This window comes from Anomalospiza imberbis, chromosome 2 (genome assembly GCF_031753505.1).
Source record: "Anomalospiza imberbis isolate Cuckoo-Finch-1a 21T00152 chromosome 2, ASM3175350v1, whole genome shotgun sequence".
Classification (NCBI taxonomy): Eukaryota; Metazoa; Chordata; class Aves; order Passeriformes; family Viduidae; genus Anomalospiza; species Anomalospiza imberbis.
The window spans coordinates 74648121-74666846 of NC_089682.1; the positions used below are offsets into that span (position 1 = coordinate 74648121).

General features: G+C 42.3%; 1 protein-coding gene and 1 long non-coding RNA gene across 2 annotated transcripts; both read right to left on the reverse strand.

The window, feature by feature from the left end:
* Positions 1–1139: 1139 nt before the first annotated feature.
* On the reverse strand, positions 1140–8083 carry APOBEC1 (apolipoprotein B mRNA editing enzyme catalytic subunit 1). The gene is made up of 5 exons (XM_068181776.1): positions 7516–8083; positions 6088–6115; positions 5334–5722; positions 4050–4168; positions 1140–1755 (listed from the first exon to the last, which is right to left on the reverse strand). Exons 1-5 carry the CDS (start codon positions 7535–7537, stop codon positions 1729–1731), a joined length of 585 nt encoding a protein of 194 aa, XP_068037877.1. The 5' UTR covers positions 7538–8083; the 3' UTR covers positions 1140–1728.
* A 5831-nt stretch (positions 8084–13914) lies between these two features.
* Positions 13915–17934, reverse strand: LOC137469234 (uncharacterized). The gene is made up of 2 exons (XR_010996413.1): positions 17411–17934; positions 13915–15468 (listed from the first exon to the last, which is right to left on the reverse strand). It is a non-coding gene; the product is annotated as an uncharacterized lncRNA (long non-coding RNA).
* Between the last annotated feature and the right edge of the window lie 792 nt (positions 17935–18726).

Below are 18726 nucleotides of genomic sequence, written 5' to 3' on the forward strand. Positions count from 1 at the left end.
TCTCCTCACTATAACCTTGTCATTAATTCACACTTAAGAACTGTCTCACTCTACAAGCTGGTACAATGTTTTTACCAGTCCAGAGGGTCAGAAGAAGATGAGAGCAGACCAGCTGCCTTCTGTGGTTACCTTTAAAGGCTACCAGTGTGGTAGACCCACCTCTAAGCTTCACATGCCAGTAGGGGCACAGCAGGGATACAGCAAGATTGCAAATCCACTCTGGCAGATAAAACTAGTGTGAAAAGATTCACTGGGCTGACTTGGAACTGGCAAGCTTCCAAACAGAACATAGAAAGTTTGTCCTTCTGCCTTCAGTGGAAAGGGCTGAGCCCTGGGCATGAATGGTTATGGACTGTGCTGTACTAAGCTGCATGTTGATCAAGTGATTTGATTGCTCCAAAGGAAACAAGGAGTAAACACTATAATGCCCAGAATGAGAGCATGTGACACCCAGTATGAGGCCCTGGACAGGGAGAAGAAAACTTTAGCTGTGCTATACATTGTCAGGAGTTGTTTTATTTGACTAACATAGGAGACACTCCCCAACCACCTGCGCTCAGCCTTAGATACACTCCCATACTGTGGGGACTGGAGCTGCTTCCTCAGCCTGCAGCTTTTCTGGCTGTCTCAATAGTCTGCTAAACATCTGGAGATTTTGGCATGGCCAAAGGATGCTATAAGCATAAATAAACTCAAAGAGATAGGCACAGTTCCCACCAGCCCCTGCCTTGTTCTTCAAGTTATCATTTGTGCATGTTGTGGATCCCAGCATCAGCACATTCCCCAGTGGGATCACACAGAGGGTCTCCTGCTTGAAGAAGCTCAGAATCGTGACACATGGAGCCCCCCACATGATTCATTCAGATGATGTATGTTATTTGCTGTTCAAATTCAAAACTGCTGCAAAACCCAACACACCTGTATCTTCTTTTTGCCTTCTTCCAGTAGAGAGAGGTCAGAGCTTTCAATATCTCCTACTTCACCATTCCACAACTGTTTCCAGTTTCTCTGCTCTGTAAAGCAGAGACTTTTTACTTTGTTTCCCCAGTTTGCAATGAGCACCTATGTCTCCAGAGTGTGGAATTACAAGGGAAGGTTGTCTACCAAGGAGCTGAACAAGAAAAGCAAAGTTTCCACAGTGTTGACATCTTCCCTTTTATTACACTGGTTTTACAGTCATAAATAAAGTTTACACTCATCAATAAAACCTTAAAATGAAGTCTTATTACAGTATTGCATGAATACTCTAATAGTATTAAATATATTCTGAAACATAGACATGTAGCGATAAAAGTGATCTTCATAAGAAATTCTGAAAGCAAGAATACACAGCTGATTACTTCTTTGGAACAGATCAGAGCATGAAAAATGTTACAGGCTGGCATCTCAAGAGGACACTTGCAGAATCTGATTGCAGAATCTGCAGACGTGGAAGGCCTGATTATGGGACACGGTCTCCATCCCCACTGGACTCTCAAAGAAGTCTGTAAAGACCAGAGTGTCCTGGTCTTTACACCATGAGAGCATCATCCAAGCTTCCTGATGGCTTCTCATGTGCTCCTTCTGTTCAATACTTAGCAATGCCCAGACAGTGATAGGAGTCATCTTTGGTGGCAGAAAGAAACTTAGCAAGGTTGCAGAAGAAAAGACTGACAGGGACTGGCTTTTTTGGTCTTGTATTGATGCACAAACTGAGCTTGAAAGCATGGTGGTGATGCTCGTTAACATTCAGTTTGCCAGAAGTGGAGGAAGCCCCTAGGAGGAAGAAAAAAAAAAGGTTGAAAATTAGATACCAAAAGCTTAAGCTGTCTCTTCAGCATGATAGAGAATTTGAAAATAAAGCATCTGCTCCAGGAGATCACTCTGATCCTCCTTCAGTGTGTTAAATAATCTCCCTCAAGATACATTTTTCCAGACAACGGGGTAGCACCTCATAACTTACTTGCCACATACTCCAGAAATGTCTGTAGAAATACAGATCATTTAGAAACAGACACATTTAAAAGGTGGTGACTTGCATAGCTGAATGCAGAGGAAGTGGGGTTGGATCCTGTGGAAAGGTAGATTTTTGTGGGCATTAGAAAGCCCCCACCCAGAGGTTTCTAGTACCACACTGTGTTTGCAGCATGGCTAACTCCAAGGCTGGATCTGACAGCTCAGGAAAGTTCTCAGTGTCTCCTGGGATGGAGGTGACAGCCTCTTCAGGTTTCAGTAAAGTACCATTGTCAGGGGAGACTTTTACCTTCCATCCTCTTGAAATTTCCCTCATTGCTCTTGTGTGTGTTACCGTGTTACCTCTCTGTGCATCATTGAGGAGAGTTTGGCTATGTCTGTACTATCTTTATGTAGTGGAAAACCGCAGTTTTGCACTAAGATGCCACTTAGCCACCTTCTCTGTAGGTCAAGGAAAGCCTGTTCACTCAGCCTCCCCTGGTAGGGCAAGTGCCCCCATCCCCTGCCCTTTGCAGGGGGACTCCACCAAATCCCCTCTGGTTTCTCAGTATTTTTCTTCTGCCCAGGAGGTCAGGGCTTGATGCAACAGTGTGCATTTCTCTGGAGCACGTGCCTGGAACTCACTCACCTCATCACACCTCTGCATAATTGGTACAATGGGGCAGGATGTTCAAAAGGGCTGAGCACACAGACATTCCCATTCCTTCTGCGGAGGGTTGGTAGTTAGAGCTACTGATGATGGGCCCTGTTCACATTCATTTGAGGGGTGACTTGTGTTTAGCTGAGACAGCAGAGCAGTTGAGCAAGTGCCTGACTTCCAGCAGGCTTCCCAGCCAGCAGGACTCCGCAGAAATCATCAAGGTTGCCTGGCTGGGACAGGCAATTTTTTAGCTGGCTCTTTAAAACCAAAACCTGAAGGGCAGATTCCCCTTGTACTGCTGTACAGGGAACCGTGCTGACTCAGCAGCAATTTGTCAGCACTCACGAGCATTTCGCAGACAGCTCTGCTCAGCTCCTGGCAAGCATCACACCATGCACTTGATCGTGCGTAAGCTGCTAAATTATTTAATCATCTCAGGCATTAGGAGACTCAGAAAGGCTGAAAGCCAAGGGGAAAATGTCTCCTAAACCATTGCATTGCATAAAGTACTTTGTTAGATCAGCTGATTGACTGGACATTACTACTGACTGTGTATATCCTGTCATCTGAATGTCTTACTCAGACAAGAAATGGAAAGGTCAGGTCTTGAGTTACTGAAAGTCCTATGAAATATTTGGGGTGGATGGAGGTGAAATGAAGTGTAATGTGTACCTTTTCCTCAGCCAGAAATAAAAAAAGCCATTCATAGCATCATACAAACAGGTTAGGTTTGTGTCTGTGGCTCTAAGTTCCTGTCTGTATCATTTTGTGTCTGTCACTCTAAGTTCCTGCTAGCGGTTTTGTGCATCCCTTCCTCCATCTCCTGCCATCCATTCTGCACAGAGGGATCAGTTCAAGCAGGAACTGCCCCACAAAGGATGGCTGAGCTCAGCAGTTTAGTCCAGTCCCGGTCTTCTCTCCTGTTCAGTAGAACACTTCCTCTTTCTGAGTAGGATATCAGGCTGTACAAATAACTTCTGTAGTTGTATGGATTGCAAGAAAAATGGAAAGCAGATCTTGGTCATATTCTACTCTAATATGTAAATTCTGATCCTGAAGGTAAATCCACCCATCTGGGCTTTTGAACTTGCTCAGAACCTAACTGACATCCATGGCCCTGCCCTGAGGCAAAAAGAGAATACTCGAATCATGATTACAGAGCTGATGAAGCTTTTGGGATCATATAGCTCTGGTAAGCTGCAAGCTAATGAACTGGTGGCTGATTCATGCAAAGGGTTGAAATAATTTCCTTAGTTAAAATCTGAGAGTACTGCTAAATGTCTTTGCTCCTGGCCACAAAGGCACAATGTAGCAGCATAGTCCTCTGGCAATCTCTTGCCTGCTTGGCTCTCTGCTTATGCAGCCAACGCCATTGCTGGGATCATCCAAATCTCCATTTCCTTGGATTTTTTGCATTTATATTTGCTCTTCGTGTTTTCTTCAAGTGTCTACTTACCAAAAAGATATAAAATAGTTCTGTACAATTCAGAAAGAAGTATACAATGACATTCTGGGGCCAATAATCATCTTCTCCTGTTTGGTATGCAACAAAATTTCTCCAGCAGTACCTGTAATCTAAGAAGAGAGGTACCCAATCACTCTTGATGAAAGGATGCCCAGTTCTTTCTTCATTAACATGTCAGTGATTCATTTGTTTCTCAGTAAGAATACAGTAAAGGACAAAGATATTCATACAAGGGGTACACAAATAACCACACAAATAAGTTAGTGGAAAGGGGAACCAAAACTCTACAGAGTAGCAGTATGTCTAAAAATGAATTGCCAGAGAGAGAAATTGATCATTGTGGTGGCTTGGGCAACCCTTATCACAAATAGCATGCTCTGGCATAAAGCCAAGAGAGAAGGAATCAGCAAGTGCCAGTAGTGAAAAGGGAAGTGGGACATGCAGTCAGAGCTGGTCAGGCTCTTCTTTTGGCAGCCTTGTGCTTGAAAACACAGCTTTGGTAATACAAGTTGCTTCGATCATGAATCTGTCTGACTTATCCCAATGATCAGGGAAAACCTGGAGTGAGCACTCTACAATTTAGCAGTTTCATATTGACCTTAGTGTTGATAGGATGGCCAGAGCTTCTGTCAATGCTCTTCTGCTATAATCCCAGAGACAGCGCCTCCAATACAAGTAATGTCCTTTAAGATTACATTTGATCTGGTGGGTTTCATGGCTCCACATTCCAGTGGTAAGTATCCACACAGGTGTGTGAGGTTCATCTCTTCAAATGTACATTCCTCACATTCCTTTTTGTGAGCTGCTTGTCAGGACTGTTTTTACAGCCAAACATCACCAGGCAAGCAAGATACACAAAAAGGCAAGATGCCTGCAAGACACATCTTCTGTGATGCATCATCTGAAAGTGTCCTTTAGACAAGTTTTCTTCTCTTCTCCAGCTACCAAGGGAAACCAATTACTTGACACAGCTGGCAAGCTGATCTGCATGTGTATTCTAGGAGGGTCAGGTTCTGCCTTGCCCAGGATTTTACACTGCATATAACGGAAGCGTGGATAGCTAGAGAAACCTCCAACCCTCCATGTACAGATTTGGCAAGAGGAAATGACCATGCTGGTCCTGCTGCTGTACAGGACTGGAGAAGAAAAAAGGCAGAAGGGAGTGACATTTTTGCACTCACTAGTCCTCCCCAAAGCCAGTCATCACCTCTGTTACAGACTAAGAGTGCGCTTAGAACTTTCAATCCACACTTAGACAAAGAGTAGCTGGGTTACCTTCAAGATTCATGATACGTATTGTGACTCCATTCAGTATCAGGTTGCGGAGACCTTGTCGGTTACGGATATAGTGGTGCCGGAACAGCTTGGCTGCATATATTACCAAGGTCACATTAGGGTGTGACCTCAGGAACTCCAGAATCCTTCTGGAGCACTTTCCACAGGGACTAGTTGAAAGGAACCAGGTGATGGAGCAAGGAGTTTGTGGCCTGTCATTGAAATGATTTTCCAGGAAGTTGACTTCAGCATGTTGTTCATGGTTGTTCGAGCACCAGTTCCTCCAGATGGAACCTCTTCTCCACCTGATTTCATACAGCAGGTACACCACCCGTCCATTTTGTCTAGGCGAATAATTTCTTTGGAAGTCTTCTGGCTGTATCTTCCACCTGAAGAAGAGTACCAGCAATACTGTGATTCCAGCACTTCTGTGATCCCAGCACTTCAATGATATTTGGACTCCCCCTCCCAGCTTTTCCCATCAGAAATGAGCATCCTGAAGAATGTTGCGATTTAGCGATCTAAAACTGGAATTTGATGAAAACTTCAGAACACCCCCAGCACCTCCTTGAGAACTGTTGGGTAGGTAAGAAACCTCACTGCCACTCAGAGATCAGCACCAGTCAAAGCAGCAAGGCAACTGGAAAAGGAAGACTGAGGAAAGGAATAGTAAGAATAAAACAAGGCACAAGGCTGTCTCTGGAAATTGCCAAGTAGCTCAGGCAGCAGTGAGTGACAGTGCTACATCTCTTACCCTTGGTTGTTCTCTCTGGATGAGGGACCTGTGTAGAAAAGATTTGTGAGTCACTGAGGATAGAAGGTCAGAAAACAGAATTTCCTCTCCCCTTTCTGTCCAGACCCCTTTCAGTTCTATACACTCCCTGACAAATCTCCTTTCTCTCAAAAGGGTCAGTAAGTAATCACTGCACAGAAGGATAGGCACTCTGGGATGCAGGACTTGTGGACTCCTACCTGGAGGTTGAACTTCATGGTTGTTTAAACTATTTTGTACACTAATCCTTGCTCAGTTTAACACATTGTGGTTGTGTAAACACTCAAGTTTAAATTCCCTGATTTCAGCAGTACTGCATCTGTTTTTCCCTGACTAATCAGAGAGCAGAATCAAATGTCTTATCCCTTTAAATCTTCCAAACCACTTATATGAGACAGGCAAAGCTTGAGCTATTTTCTCAATGGTACTCATAATCTTGGCAATCTAGACAAAAACATTTCCACAACCGACTCTCCATCTGTACTTAATCTGTAACTTTCCAAAAAACTAAAAAAATATCAGGAAAAAATACTGGTACAGAAAGAAGGGTAAAAAATACATGCAGGGTGGCAACACAGACCTGCCTGGTTATACACATTTTATCTTCCATGGTGGCAAGCAACTTTGACCCCATGACTTATTCATCCCTTCCCAGCTGAGGGTCTAGAGGAAAACAATTGCAGGTGATCAAGGCTACTTATTTATTTAAATAAATAAATGGTGGTAAAAATCCACCAATAGGAAATTTAAGAATCTAGGAACCGTCATTTTATTTGATAATATTTTTTTTTTATTTTAAGTGTATATAAAATAAAAATAATTAATTTTATTTTTATTTTTTGTTTTATGAATTATACATAATATAATAAAGATCTGTCTTAAAATTCACTTAGAATTAAGATACTAATGACATTTTTCTGCAGCTTAGGTCTTGCATATGAGAAATTCTGAATTATACAGAGTAAAGTTACATTTTAACACGAAGAAAATAGTTTTCCACATCAACAGAGACACGATCAACTACTTGCACAGCCTAATTGCCCTGATTCTTTAAGAATATTCTAGTTATTTACCACAATGAAAATAAAATAGATGAATACATAAGCTAACTAAATTGCTCCATTCTTAAATGCCTTTGAGATCTCTTTTCTCAATAAAAGTTCTTTTGGATTTTGAATTCTTCCTGCCATACCAAGGTTAACAAAATTATATTAATATTTTGAAGCTGGACCCAAAACTCAAGATACAGTAATGTATTCAAAGACATAAAACACAAATCCACATCTGTCTCCTGTGTATCCTCATGCCAACAAAACATACTTGTGTCTACACTTCTCTTCTTTAGGTACAACTACAGTAAATATCTTGATTATGGAGAACTAGGACTGCCTTTCACATAAATGTACTTACCTCTGGCACTGACAGCAGCCATGGGTATTTCTGGATTTGTGTGTTGCTTCCTGGGAGACTGGTGTGCCTTTATAAGTCTGACATTAGTTTCAGTTTCTATTCCTGAATCATAATACTGATCTCTGGGCCTTATTAATGCTGTTGATTCACTGAGTATTTCCTTATGGTGACTTTCTTTACACTTACTTACACTTTCCAGCTGGCAGAAGCTGAAAGCAAGCCCCTGGTAGCAAAGAACTGCAAATGGGGGTGATCCCACTCAGAAGTTGATCTGGCCTTGAGTACAAGGTTGCCTTCCAGAAGCTGGAATTAACAGGTGAGCCACTTTTTGCAGTACAGACAGAAATTACATTTCTTTTTAAAGTCTGGCTCCAGAACAGAAAATCAAATCTTCTCTAGTCACCCCAATGCAACAAGAGAGAAAAGCACCTACACAAATGGCACCAAGCCACATAGGTGTGGCATGGCATGTCACTTTTCTGACACCCAGATGCCACAAGGAAGTTGAACGGAGCCCAATGGAAAGAGGTAAACAGGAGACATCATGTGCAAAACCCATGAGTCTGTGGAACCCCAGCAGGTGATGATGGTTACTGCCATTTCCCTTCATGGGACTTCTCCTGTGGAGTTCCAAGGACCACTCACACCCCCTTGCGCCTGAGTCCTCCCATAATCAAGGAAGAGACTCAGTGTGTGTGACCACTGAGCTGTGCTCAGTGACTGGGCAGCCACTCTCAGGCTGACTCTAATCAAGCTTCCCACCATCCAGGAGAGTCTGGCAGTGGACACCTTGTTGTGAGGGAACATCCAGATATTTTCGAAATATCACAGCTGAGAAGATCTCTGTACTGGACACTGAGAGCAAGACCTGAGCCATGTGTGGAGTATCTGCAGAAGGTATTGGTCATGATATCAGTTCACTGATGCAAATAGAACAGGCATTTTCCAGTGCCCTGAGAAATCTGCTCAGCATTATGAACTGGGCATCACCTTACTGTGATCAGTTCTGCAATTCTCACAAGATGCAGCAAAATAATATTTCCCATTTAATCTGAAAAATTACTGAAACAATGCTGGTTCTAGTGAGAAGCTTTCCTCTGACACACCCAAAACTGGCTTACAGAGGAAAGGGATTACAAAAGAATTCTTCACACGTCTTAGGTAGAATCAGTCTCTGTCACTTACAGTTTTTTCTGGTTTTGTGACCCAATTATTTTTGGCCTGATGCACGATATAGAGATTGCCTTCCTTGGTGCCAAGCCAGATGTGGCATTTTAAAGCTAAGGGAGTGATTTATTTGTATTCTCTGCAGCAAGCTCTCAGTATTCTATTGTCAAAAAGTATTCAGTTTTCTGCCAGGGCAGAAAAAAACCCCGAAATGTATATGAATGGTGAAGTTCAGAGGGAGTAGGGATTCAGGCACTGGCAGAACTCTCTGTCAAGGAGAAGACTGGTTGTGGCAGGTCATCAGGCAGTTCCAACACAGAGTCTGCCCTCGGGGCCTCTTCTGCTGAAAGGTCATGCCTCACTTCTCAGCACAGAATTGTTCCCTGGCGGTTGCATTATTTCCTACCATAGAAAAGTGAAGGGGAGCAACTCAAACACTCAAGAGATTGTTAAAACAAAAATATGATTGGCTAATATGGTTTTGAGTTGTGGGCATGATTCTCAGTGAAATGAAGAATACTTTGGTGCTGTAGCACTCCCTTCACTGCCCTGTCCTTTCAGTACATATTTACAAATAAGCAGATGAGAACAAGGCTTAGAGATTGTTAGTCTGATCTGCAAGGAATGGCTTGATTAGCAGCAGTAGTTCCTGACAGTAAACCAGCAACGTGCCACAGAAAGTGGAGAAAGAAAAATGTCCAAGAAAGGAATCAGCAATGCAACATTTTCAGGTGTCTCCAGGAAGGTGAATGTGCTGTATGAGATTGTGGAAAGCCAAAATGGGAAAAAAAATATTGAAATATTTCTCTGTTAGCCTAATGTGAAAAGACAAATACCTTCCAAATTCAGTAGTTGTTTTAACCCTAATAAAATCAGGAAGAAAAGGTTGCCACACAAGTGAATTTTCATACTTGTAGAAGAACTTGCACATTCTGTTTGTGGGGACCAGGCTTCAGTGAGTCAAGTGGAGGATGATGACCTTCAGAATCATCATACAACTAGGTGGGAACCCTGTTCTTTGGTTTTTATGAGCAACCGACAGTAATCCAGTATCCCTTTAAATTGTTATGTTCCTGTAGCAAGGGTTATCTATATAGGTGGAGCCTCATATTATTCAAACAATTGTGGTAAAAATTTTTATTCTACTTCTCATGCAGTCAATTATGTCCCCTTACAGAAGCTGCTTACAGTAATATAAGAGATAAATGTGGAGGTGGTTTGTGATGCTGAGATGTTGGTAACATCTGAATATATCTCAACCACTCCAGCAAAAGGATTTTTTTTTAATAACCACCACCCTCATATGTATGCATCATGAACCTGAATGCATTTTGGAGGGACATACACAGTAAAAGGCACATAGAATGGTGGAGAGACACTTACTCATGCCTCCTTTAAACACCAGGTTCCTTAGACCTTCATGAGAATATTCCCTTTGGTGGTAGTAGAGACATGCTGTGTACATATGACCAGATTCACCAGGGAAAATAATCTAAAAGCATCACAATTTCTTCAGAACATTTTACAGAGGGCCTCCAGGATGCACACTGAGTGACAGAGAGGTGGACAGAGCATCAGGGAGCTAGGTCCCTTCAGATGTCTCCCAGGAAAGAGATTGCAGCAGTCATGCTGCAGGTCTGCAGCATGACTATTACAGAGGTGTTGTCTGCTGATGTACCACTCCCTTTTCTCAAGCATCTTTTAGCTTATCTGACACTCGAAACCCAAGGCATGCATCAGGTAACAAATGTGGACTGAGAACAGAGTCCTAGAAATGGAAATATGTGAAAGAAATTATGGAAGATGGACAGGTTAGAGGAGAAAGAGGAGCACAGAAGAAAAGTTAAATCAGACATCAAAGAAGATAAAAAGGGACAAGGTTTGAATCAGCTAAGATCCTAGTTTGCAAATCTCTGAAGATTTTACAGGTACTGAGCTTTTTATTCTCTGGCTGGATAATCTATTGGAAAGAGGTGAGAATCACCAAGTGGAAGTCTGGAAGCAGAGAGAAAGGTTAAATTTAAATGTGACAAAAGCCTGGGGTTTATGCTACAGAGGCTTAAGTCTCAGCCTCCAATAACAGGCTGCTTCCTGGACTTAATTTGAAATGGTAAATCCTGTGTTAGTTCAAGTCTTCCGTTGCTGACACATTTGACAGTAAAAGGAAAATCCACTGTGTGTTTATTTGGATATAATGGAGTTTTCTCAGTAGATATATATATATTTTTATGGAAAGAAAAACCACACAGAACCTTTTGAGATTTATTCTGTGACCTCCATATTTAAAAAAAAAGGCTAAAATGTGTTTATGTATGAACCTTTATGTATGAATTCACACTCATGAAGATATTTACGGATATGTGTATGCACAATAATGCAATTATGCATATAAAAACAAGCTTGTAGATACACATATACACCTCCTTGTTAGCATATTACTTTGCAACTCTGATAAGCACACCCACCCATGACTCTTTCATCTCTCCCAATACCTTTGCTTTCATTTTCTCTGCAGTCTGCACAGTGTCACCATACTTTACTGAAACTTGCTCAGCCTCCGTATGTGGAAACCGAAACACAAGAGATTAAGATAACTGGTGGCACCCTGCCACTACTGGGTGAATTTTCTGAGGCTGACTCTGAACAGTGAAGTGGAATGGCAGACAGCCACAAGGATGTGCAGGCAGAGCTCTGATCCAGGCAAAGTGAAAAACAATTGGCTAGTGGGAAGGACTTATCTGCATGCTTACTTCAGTAACAAAACATCCTGATATCCTTGTAATATCATTCTTTCACAATAACTGGTGAGGTTGTAGAAATCAAAGAATTTCCCAGCTCATTAAAGATAGTTCATGAGGAGTCAGTGTGGAAAGAAAAAGCTGCAAGTGAACGTATCTGTATTTTGGAATGTTTTTCTACTCTAAGGAGTCCTTCTACAGTCTTCTCACACTACTTCGAGTCACAGAAGTTCTATATATTTATCTTTCTGATTTTGCTTCATTTCTGTGTCTTTGTTTCAATGCACACACTTTGTCAAAGCACGAAGCAGAACAGTAAGTACCCCAAACCCTGTGGGGATTAGTGTCCATGCCCTGCTTGAGAGCATGAGTCAGTCATCACACAACTGTCAGGGCTTTAAATATGAGAGGGACCACATAACCAGGTGGACTTCACTTGAGAGAAAGCAATGATTTTCTATAGGTTGTACCAAGGAGAGTGTTCAGAACAGCTCTAGGAACTTGCAGCTCCGAGATTTTATTTTCCAGGTACCCAGGGATTGCTCAATGACAAAAGTATATGGTTAAACTCTCTCCAAAATTCACCTGGAAAACGTAGCTGTCATGGGAGGCAAAACCTCAATCAAAAGCAGAAAACATCTACCAGGACCAGGCATTACAACCATTGGGCACCATCAAGGATGGAGTTAATTTTCTTCATTGCAGTCCATACTAAACATATCAGTTCCTGGGCCGTCTGTGGGCAGTGTGTCACTGGAAGCCACAAGTGAGGGTGGCCAAGATAACCAATTTTTTTTTTTTTTAAGTCCTCAGGGCCCCAAGAGGCACAGACCAGAAGAATTGTTTTGTTCTTTTTTTATTGTGAAAACAATTTGGGGTTCTTCCTTGCTCGTGACCTTGGAATGTCACAAGCTTGCTTTGGACAAAAGCTGGTTGTGATGCGAAAGGGCTGAGCATGGCAAGACAAGACCAACAGGACAGTGTAAACAAGAGCTAAGGAAAATTAACTTTGGCACAGACATGGCATCAACAACCACCCCCAAAGCTGCTGGGAAGGTTTTACTGTGATATCCTTTGTTTGGCAGCCTGTGCCAACAACTAGTTAGATTGGAGACTGAAAGGGAAACACTTGGTACATTTTTTATACATTTTGTTCAGCAGTTTCACATCATCTCTGTTTCTCTTTCCCATCCCCCCATAACAACTTTTGTGATCAGTTTTCTCTGCCTGTTTAAAGACACCTTAAAAGCACAAGGGGTCTCCATCTAGTGGCCCAGTTCCAGGATGGACTTGCAAATAAAAATAATTACTTATTTTAGCTATCTGAGAGGAGATGCTGAAATGCAATGACCATGGGTACTGTAATTATCATTCCACAGACACACCTCTTGGTGGATGGAGGATTTGCTTCTGTTGAACGGAGCATCTGTGGACTTTTGAAGCTGAGTTTTAAAATCAAGTGGTGCTGTTGGTTACATGTTAGACCTCCCACTGAAACAGTGGAAAGTCCTCTAGGTTAGCACAGTCTTTCTAATGCAGACTAGTGTTTCAGTGATTAATGATGAGGCATTATTACAGCAAGAACTGACACTTACTGTGATTAGGTGATCAGTTTAAAACAGAGACAAGTGCTTATTTACATGGCTAACTATAAGATTCTGAAATTTTCTGCTCCAGTAAACTGTGGATGCAGATGGCAGGACAGGGTGAAACTAGGTCCATTTATGGACCCTAAAGGTGACACGCAGGGTTCCCAAATGGAGTCATTGTAGGTATTGAGGCAGTGGGACTGATAATGGCAAACCACAGCTGGGGGCCAGGATTGTCTGCTCTCTGAAGAAAACAACCCCTCTGTCACTGCTAGATACAGTGTCTGGACTGTGCTTTTTGCCCTGATGGGGCATTTTCTGTGGTTTTAAGTTCACTTCTGTTCATCTTGAATCATGAGGTAGGAAACAAGGCTATCTGAGAAGACAGCAAGTCTCCAGAGACGCTCCTTTTGGCATCCTGCCCATCTCTTGACAGATGATGGACCCGGGGACCCCAGGACCCCAGTGCTGGAAGACCACAACTGAGGGGATGATAAACCCAGAGTCAACTTTGAACTGGTTCCAGAGCTGCTGCCCCAGGTGGATGTGCACAAACCTATGGGGCCTGACAGGGCACATCCCAAGGCACTGAAGGAGCTGACCAATACCACCCCAGGATCTTGCATTGTTTTTCAATGGTCTTGGGAGCCTGGAAAGGTTCCAGGTCAAGTGGAAGATGACAGTGTTGTTCCAACATTTCAAGAATGGTAAGAAGGAAGACCCTGGTAATTACAGGCCTGCCAGTCTCACTTCAGTGCCTGGTAAAGTTATGGAGAAGGTTATTCTGAGAGACAATTCTGAGAGACAAAACAGGTCCTGAGAGGCATGTCCTGGACCACCAACTCTGAGGCAGCCAACATTTGGAATAGCCTTGGGCTAAATTAAAGCAAAACAACACCAAGTAATCAATTAGAAAGTTTTATTTATAGGCTGCAGCAATTACAACCGTATTATCAGTTCAACAGCCTGTAGCAGCAACAATTTAAACCTTTCTGAACAGCCTGCAGATTTAACCTTTCTGAACAACATGTGGCAACAGTGATCTCTGGGCAGCCTGTGGCAGCAGTGAGTTAAACTTTTAAGCAGAGGGAGAAAAGAAGAAGGAAAGATAGAAAAATAGAGGTAGTACAAAACAGACCTGGCCTTGTCCAGATTCTAAATACAGAAAGGTATTTCATTTCATGTTTCACCAAAGAAAGGATAGATGTGTCATATTGCTAACAGCACTTTGTTAGTGAGGCTCAAGGACCCTTGTTCAGGCCTCAGTACTTCACCTTCAGGATAAAATGTCCAGCACACAGCGAGAGAAGTCCACAGGGCTCTGGGTGAGCAGCTGGCTGATGGCTCAAAAAGTTACAGCCAATGGGTTTACATCAGACTAGTGACCTGTCACCACTGGGGTTCTTTGGGGCTCATTTTTACAGCCAGGAATCTTAAACATTCTTATAAATCATCTCTATGGGAGAATCAAATGTAGGAACCAAAACTAAATAATCTTGCCAATGACATTAAACTAGGAGGATCTGTGGATTCCCTTGAGGGTAAAGAGACCCTGCAGAGAGATCTGGATACTGAAGAGCTGAGCAGTCACCAATTGTATGAAATATTACGATAGCAAGTGCTGGATTCTCCACTTGGGACCGAGTAATCCTGAAATTTATGTAATCCCGAAACCACAGATCAGTGATAGGACTGATGTAAATGGAATGAAGCTGCATTAGTGGATGTTCAGCCTGGACATTAGGAAAAGGTTCTTCATTGATGTCAGAAACAAAGCCCACTCCTCTAAAATTTGTAAGAGTTTTAATAAATGATAATAGGAGATAATCATAAAGCAAAACTTACAGTGTACGCTGGGTGCATGGCCACAGCCACCTCTTCTGCCTGCAGTCATTTATAGTGTTACAGTTGTATTACTTAGATGATTTTGCAGATTTATTTTGGGCTGGTTGACTACAATCTTGCTTCAGATTTTTGCAGCGTTTGCAGAATTCAATAGTTGCAGATGTTGGCAGTCTAGGGTGGTCCTCTGGTGGTCTTCTGATGCCATTTTAAGCTTGGTACTCTTCCTTTATGGTCTTCTGCTCTTCACTTATGCTACCTTGGATACACATTTTGCAATAATAATCATATCTTAAAATACACCTTTCACAAGCCCACTTACATCTTGTAAAAGCCTTATTTCTCCTTTTACATTGCCCTCAAGCAATTACAAATTTTACCACACTTAAAAGCAAATTGAGACTTACACTAATTATCTAAAAACAATTACTACTTTATAATTAAACAAACAAATTATAGTGAAAGTCAACTACTACATAACTGTTTATAACATGGATGATGATTTTAGTCATGTTGTTTAGTTTTAGGTAGTCATGCGAGGAGAAGGACTTGATGATCTTTTGCATCCCTTTCAACTTGAGATATTCTGTGATTCTTCGAATCTACAAATGAAGACCCTGAAATAGAAATGGAAGTATGACATTTAGATCTCCAACAGCACTTTGAACCTGCTGTGATTTGAAATGGACATAGCAGAAGCAGTCTATTAGTTGTAGTAGCCCGAGATGTTACTTTTCCACATATGCCATACAAAACAGATTTCCCAAAAAAACCAATGACTCACAAAGCCATAGATTTATTTCACTCTTATTCACTAAAAATAGAATTTGTCAAAAAATTCTAATACATTGAAATCAAAATGATTAAGTACTTATATTAGTTTTGCTAGAATTTTTAAAAATACATTCCTTCCCAGCCAAGGAGGGGGACTGGTTCATCCAAGCAAAGTGTCTTTGTCTCCAGGGCCACAAACTTTCAGCACTGTTGCTGAACACACCTTTCTCTCTCCTGCCTTTCAGGAGGTCTGGCACTAAACAAAAGCAAAGGCTGAATTTTCCCAGGGCACAGACCTTCTGTTTTGAATGGCTTTTCTCATCTCACAGAAACTGTACCATTCCAACCAGTCACAGAAGTTACTGAATGGAATTTGGAAGGGTCTTTATTGAAGCATGCAGTGGCCCAGTAACTGGGAGGTGTCAGACCACTGCAGACACTGAGAGAAAGGGGCTGAGTAGCACCATTTAGAAAACTGAAACCCGTGCTCAGATGCCACGGGTGGTGAGGGAAGACAAGCACACAATCAATATGATTGATAAGCAAGCTTTGGTTTATTCAAAGATCCTGTCAGTTTATATAGTTTTCTACAAGCAAAGTCAGCAACAAGCTCTCATTGGTTATTTAATAAAGGGTCATTGTTACATGTTTCTTCTACTTGCAGTTGCAGCTGCAGCTAAGTTCTTTATCTTCTAGCTCGATACATCTCATTTCGCTAGGTACATCTTGTTTCACATCCTGTTCTTGTACAACTCATATCTCAAGGATATGCTGTCTTTTGCTATCCATACATGCACAGTGTGCTGTTCCCAGGCCAGGCACAGTGCTCGGTTCTAGGGTCTTAAACAGGGGATTGCTGGAACAATTGTTCCATCAACCCATGGCCCTGCTCCTGCAGCCATTCCCCAACACTCAGATCCAGGTTAAAAAGGAATCTGATGGAGGGTTTCTGAGATGAGACTGGAGTTCCAGGTAAAAATCAAGGAATTTCCCACCCAGGAACACAAAGGAGAAAAACTGCACTCATAGCTTTTCCTTCATAATATTGTTGCCTTTTTCAACCTAAAAACGAAACCTGAGATAATTTTAGTATAGGAGGTAATATAAAAGTGCATTTTTATTTGGAGGCCTTCAGGGGCAGTTAATGGAGAATGTCCACAAAACTCCCCCCACGTGAGGTGAATATAGTTCTGATTTGTTTTAGGAAATTAGCATAACTGATAAAAAGCCCCAATTAGGAGGACAAGTGGTAATGCAACTCCCCCCCCCCAGGTGAAGTTCCTTCTCTGGAGCCCTCCCCTGGTACTAGCTGTATTTGTTTATGAAAATATGTCTCAAAGACCTTGTTCTCAATCTTGGTTCCCAGGAAGAAACAAGATAGGATACAGGCCTTGTACCCCTGGGGCTTGGAGCTCTGGAATTTGTTTTGTCTTCCTGCCTAGGGAAAGGGCACAGAAAAGTACTGAGAAACCTAGCTAAAATACTATAATAGGCTACAGAGCTCCAAATATATGGGCAAAGAATACAGGAACATTTAAAAGAAAAAAAGGCAAAAACCAAGATGGCATCGATATGATGGAAAAATATCCACAGTGCTTCTCTCCCAGTGGGACAGGATAGTTCCCATGATTTTAGTACATTACTTTTCTCAAAAGCCTGCTGCAGTGCTCTTTAAAGTACAGCTAGAGCTACATGTGAACAAGGGCTTCTTTCCTGCTCTTTACAGTTCAGTTGCCCCAGACTGCAAATCATTTCATGTGATCCCCTCTGTCTCTCAGAGTGTACCTGAAGGATATCTTCAAGCCGTGAATGATTCCTCTCTATCGCTGATTCAAATTTCCTGGGTGAGAAACAATAGTCGACACCTGGTTGTATAAAGGTCTCCCAACAGAAATTATAGTCTGGAGAAATAAAAACAAGATAATTAACCTGATTTTATTCAGATACCAGAGAAGCTCAGAGAACAAGACTTCTTAAGCTCTTCCTTGTGTCCATATCACAGAGACAGCTTGGCCATGGATAGGTCAGCTGATGGATGCTGTCCACTCCATATATAGAACCAATGCCATTCACTCTGGGCTATTTTTTCCCCTCTCTTAACTTCAGAGGAGCTCTTCAGCCAGCCTTATCCCAGCAATTACATTTAGGACAAGGGAGAAGGACCATATCCCCCATTCACTCAGGAGTGACATAAGGATGGTATCTCTAAACAAAGGAGAATTTTCATACAGATCTAGATGCTGAGGGTCCTGCCCCTATTCTCTTGCACTATTTAAACATCTTTTTTTGGGATGTGACTCTCATTCACTGTATGGCGATGGTTGTGCCCCCAAAGAAGCTGAGTAGACACGGGGCACCATAGAAGCAAGCCCATACCCAATTCACCCATGCACAAAGTTCACCAGCTCCCCAGTCCCACAAAGCATGGGAAACCTTGCCTTTGGCTTCCATGAGTTCAATGGTCACTCCCGGCGAGTTGGCAAGTTCCATCAGGCCTCTGCGGTTGCTTGCACAGTCTGCGTAGTAGAGCCGTGCTATGTGTATGTCTATGTTCACATTGGGCTGCTCCTCCAGGAAATCCTGTATTATACTGCAGCACTCCCCACAGGGGCTCCAGGACAGGTACCAGGTCATGTCACAGATATTGTAGCTTCTTGGCTCAAAGATTTCCTCCAGGAAGTACTTTTCTGCATGGCAATCATTACTATCGTCATTTCTGACCCAGTGTTGCCAAAACTTGTGACTCCCACGCCACTGCAGCTCACAGAGTAGGTATGTTTCCTGTGGATACTTGCGGGGATCAAAGTGTTTTCTTAATGCCCTCTTAGATATGTACATGCTGAAACAGAAGAAAAAATTCAAGGAATCACTGGTTACAACTTTGTTTTCAGTAGTACTCCAGTAAAAAGGGGGAAGGTGGAGGAAATCAGAGGAGAAAGGAAAACGGAGAGGCAGGCACCAGGCAGGGTAAAGGAACTAAAGGAACCAAACCTTGAACTGTTAATCCTCCCCTCATCTACAGCTGCATGCAAAACTTTCACCACCTTCCCCCTCCCTGTGCCTGTCCTCTTCCCCATCAGTGAGAGTGTTTCTAAAAGCTC